This window comes from Cibotium barometz, chromosome 22, assembly GCF_041138505.1.
Source record: "Cibotium barometz isolate CiBa-2024 chromosome 22, ASM4113850v1, whole genome shotgun sequence".
Classification (NCBI taxonomy): Eukaryota; Viridiplantae; Streptophyta; class Polypodiopsida; order Cyatheales; family Cibotiaceae; genus Cibotium; species Cibotium barometz.
This window is the reverse complement of record NC_141067.1, coordinates 10,853,509-10,857,316: the sequence shown is the minus strand read 5'-3', so window position 1 is coordinate 10,857,316 and position 3,808 is coordinate 10,853,509. Positions and strand designations below refer to the sequence as shown.

At 44.5% G+C, this 3,808-nt stretch overlaps 1 protein-coding gene across 1 annotated transcript; it reads left to right on the top strand.

The window, feature by feature from the left end:
- Positions 1-1,339: 1,339 nt before the first annotated feature.
- On the top strand, positions 1,340-2,113 carry LOC147626269 (flavone 3'-O-methyltransferase 1-like). The gene has a single exon (XM_086816240.1). The coding sequence runs from the start codon at positions 1,340-1,342 to the stop codon at positions 2,111-2,113; it is 774 nt and encodes a 257-aa protein (XP_086672366.1).
- Positions 2,114-3,808: the final 1,695 nt, after the last annotated feature.

Genomic DNA, 3,808 nt, shown 5'->3' with positions numbered 1-3,808 from the left:
TACAGTCGACCACGTTGTATTAAAGCGCCTCGCTCGATCCTCTGTCCATGCGCGCCTCGCAGAAACAAATCTCTCTCTCGCGGCTGGGTCGAGGATAAATTTTTTTTAGCCATCACTTAAGCGACGTATATCAGTATGCAAATGTCACTAAAACAATCGTTTTAGACATTCGCTTAAATGACGCCTCTGAAAATGTCATATAAGCGAAGAAATTTAAAAAAAAATTATACGTCATTTAAGCGACAATACGTCACTTAAGCGATGCATTCATCATCGTATAAGCGACGCTAGATAATTTAAACCCCCTCGCTAGACCCCCCAATGGCTTGTAAGTGAATCTATTGAAGCTTATGATACTTTTAGCTAACCATTTATCTTCCTCTTTGAAAACTTCCAACCAACTATGCCTCTCTTAAGAACAGTCCTTGCCTTGTTTATAATAGAAAGATAAGACTTATTCTTGCAAACATCTTTAAGAAAGGTTTATCCAATAATTATCTCTATATTGCCCAAGCACCCTTATTTGTTTATGGATGTATATACACTAACAAGCTCTTAAAAGAAAAAGAAAAAAGGGGGGAGGGGGAAGGGGAATCCTAAGAGAGCCTATAATAGACTTGTTAATTACTAAAGATAGTGCTTTAAATCTCTGTCCATGAAGGAACTATTTCCTATTTGAAAATTAAGGAACATGATCAAAATGAGAAAGGAAAAGCCAATCTCCATAATCACTATCATAGATTCTGTCCAATGAAGAGAAGGCATGAATTGGCACATTGCCGATTAAAATAGGTATATGTAAAAGGTACACAAGACTTTGTGTACCTTTTACAAGACTTTGTGTAAGTTGTCTTTGTTTTTCTAGATAACGTTCCATCATAGTAGGCCAGACAGGTGACTTCTTACGTCCATGAGCTTGACTTTGAGGGTGGATCGTTTTCTATAAAGACGAGCTTTCCCAGAGAACCCCAGAAGAGTGAGCAATGGCCGGCGCTATTGTTGATTGTAGTGAGGAAGAAGCATGGCTGGCTGCCCGATGCATGAGCCGCCTTGTGTGCGTGCCCTTGGCTTTGGGCACAGTCATGGACCTCCAGGTGCTGGACATTCTAGCCAAGGCCGGCGCAGACATGTCCGCCGACGAAATAGTGCAAGAGATGGTGCAGGCCAAGGGGCTGCTGGTGCCCAACCCCAAGGCCGCCCACTCTCTTGATCGTCTGCTGCGCGTTCTTGCATGCCACTCCATTCTCACGTCCTCGGCCTGCGCACGGACGGCTGCGCACGGACGGTCGCACCGTCCGAGCCACGCGTGGACACAACTATAAAATACGGCCTCACGCCCATGTGCACCTACCTGCTGACGGATGGCGGAGGCCAGCAGGCCGCCGCCGGCCTCTCTCTCGCCCATTATTTCCACTTGCAGCGAGGGAAGAGTTTCATGGACTGCTGGCCACACCTGGCGGACGCCATCTTGACGGGATCCATACCCTTCGCCAGCGCACATGCCGGCTGCAACCAGTTCGAGAACGCCCGCACGAACAGCGCCTCCAACAGGGACTTCAACCTGGCTATGTCGAGCCACAGCCGGCTCTTCATGGGCCCCTTGCTGGAAGCCTACACCGGCTTCGGTGGTGTGAAGACTGTGGTGGACGTGGGCGGGGGGCTGGGCTCCTGCATCGCCATGATCGTGGACAAGCATCCTCACATACACGGCGTTAATTTCGACTTGCCTCACGTAGTGCGAGCAGCCCCAGCACACCCAGGTGCACAGCTCCTGCGTTTGCACAGTTCCTGCATTGCGTTAAGCCGCTCACAATACCTCCATTGCATCATTACATCTTGCATAATTGGGACGACGCGCAGTGCCGCAAGATCCTTGGCGGAGGGGAAGCTGATCGTGGCGGAGATTCTTTACCCGTCGCCAACCTCGCCCGTTGGCAGCGGCTGGTCCGACCGGCTCGCTTACCTTTCGGACCTGTGCATGCTCACCTGCATGCCCAGCGGCAAGGAGAGAACCGTCGCCGAGTACGAAAGCCTAGCTCTCGCTACTGGCTTCTCTCGCATTGAAATTGCCTGCTGCGTAAGAGGCTTGCACATTCTAGAGCTCTACAAATAATGAGGAATAAACTCATCACGAGAAATCGATAAGTAATTGAGCATAGATAATGCTATATGGCCGATCCCCAAATGTATTTAATAACGTATACTGTTCCATGTAAATACACAACATATAAGATATAACTTCTTTATGCAATTCAAAGTAACTCACTCACCTAAGCCTGAGCAGACCTCAATGCCAATGGGTCAACAAATCACAAGGGCTACAAAGGTTTTCTATCAATAGTGGAAAAAAGTACAAATATTACTATCAATGGTGGAAAAAAGTCCAAATATTACTGTTTCAAGATCCTTCCAGAGTTATCGTTTTTTTCCCACCCGTATAAGGTGCATTTCCCTGCCCTTAGGTGCTCTTTTCCACCCGTAGAGGTGAGGAGCACCTATTGGGGGCTTGATCCCAGGACCTCCCGATCCAAAGACACAAACACCTCACCACTTCAACTACCACATCATTGGCTGTTATTGTTTCTTCTCATAGACCTTAGGTGCACTTTTTAGCACAATGTACTTAATCATACCAATATTAAAAATACGGCGAGTGGATATTTTTTAAGATTATTATTCTTGTTTTAATGTCATCTCCATGTCATGACAAAAAAGAATCACAATTAGTGGAAGCCATGAATGTAAATTGAATCTAATAGCTAAATTGAATGTAAATTGAATCTCCATGTCATGACAAAAAAGAATCACAATTAGTGGAAACCATGAATGTAAATTGAATCTAATATTTAAAAATAGAGTGTTTCAAAAATTAGATTAGTACTGTAGAGAAAAATTACACTTCCAAGTGCTTCTTGGTCCGTACATGATGACATCTAGTGTGCGAATGCTCGTTTGTTTTCTCACCCAAAAATTTAAAAATTTAGGAATAAGCCCTTTCCTTTTAATATTTGGTCAACGATTTGAAAGCAATGACTTTAGAATATTAGTTTTGAGTGTGCCTTACACAACTGAATGGGTAAAGTATTCTCTAAAGGCTCACTTTGAAGGCCCACCACCATTCAACATTTAGGCAACTCACATTGTGCCACCACTTAAGCATCTTGTGATTTGTAGCATGAGTAGTGAGGCAACCATTGTGTATCCTCTTCATAATGATGGGCGTGGAAGCATTCATGTCCACTGTTAAGTACAACTAGTAAGACTTGCATGGGATTTGTATCCCATTACTAAGGAGAATTGGGCTTGAGCCAATGAGTGTGTAGCGTGCAGTGTGGGTTTGTCACCAAGGAGGGGAGGTCTTGGGTTCAAATCCTCATAGGATGCCCTCCATGATGACAGCGAGACCTCTTATGAGCATAATTGTATCACATTCGGGTGGGAGACTAAGTCGTCTTCGGTAGGGCACTCAAGTTTCTACTACAAAAGGATCTACAAAAGGACCCTATCCAAAGGAATGTGCAAGCTACTCTTAAAGCTCAAGAGTCCCAAAAGGGACACAAGATTAGCACAAAGGGTTTTACTTTTCAAGATTATGATGGCAAAAAGGATGCACATGTCATACTCACATGGTTGAGCCAGCTTGATAATTATTTTTCAGGAGAGATTTTTTCACAGAAGGTTAAGGTTAAATGTGCTACTAGTCATTTGATAGGCAATGCAGCTCTTTGGTGGAAGCATTAGATAGGGCAAACACAAACCAAAGTCATAGAAAGAAATTCCAAAAGCTAATCAAGAAGGATTTTTTACC

Coding starts and splice junctions, on each gene's coding strand:
- LOC147626269 (XM_086816240.1), top strand. CDS start 1,340: ATGTGCACCTACCTGCTGACGGATGGCGGAGGCCAGCAGGCCGCCGCC.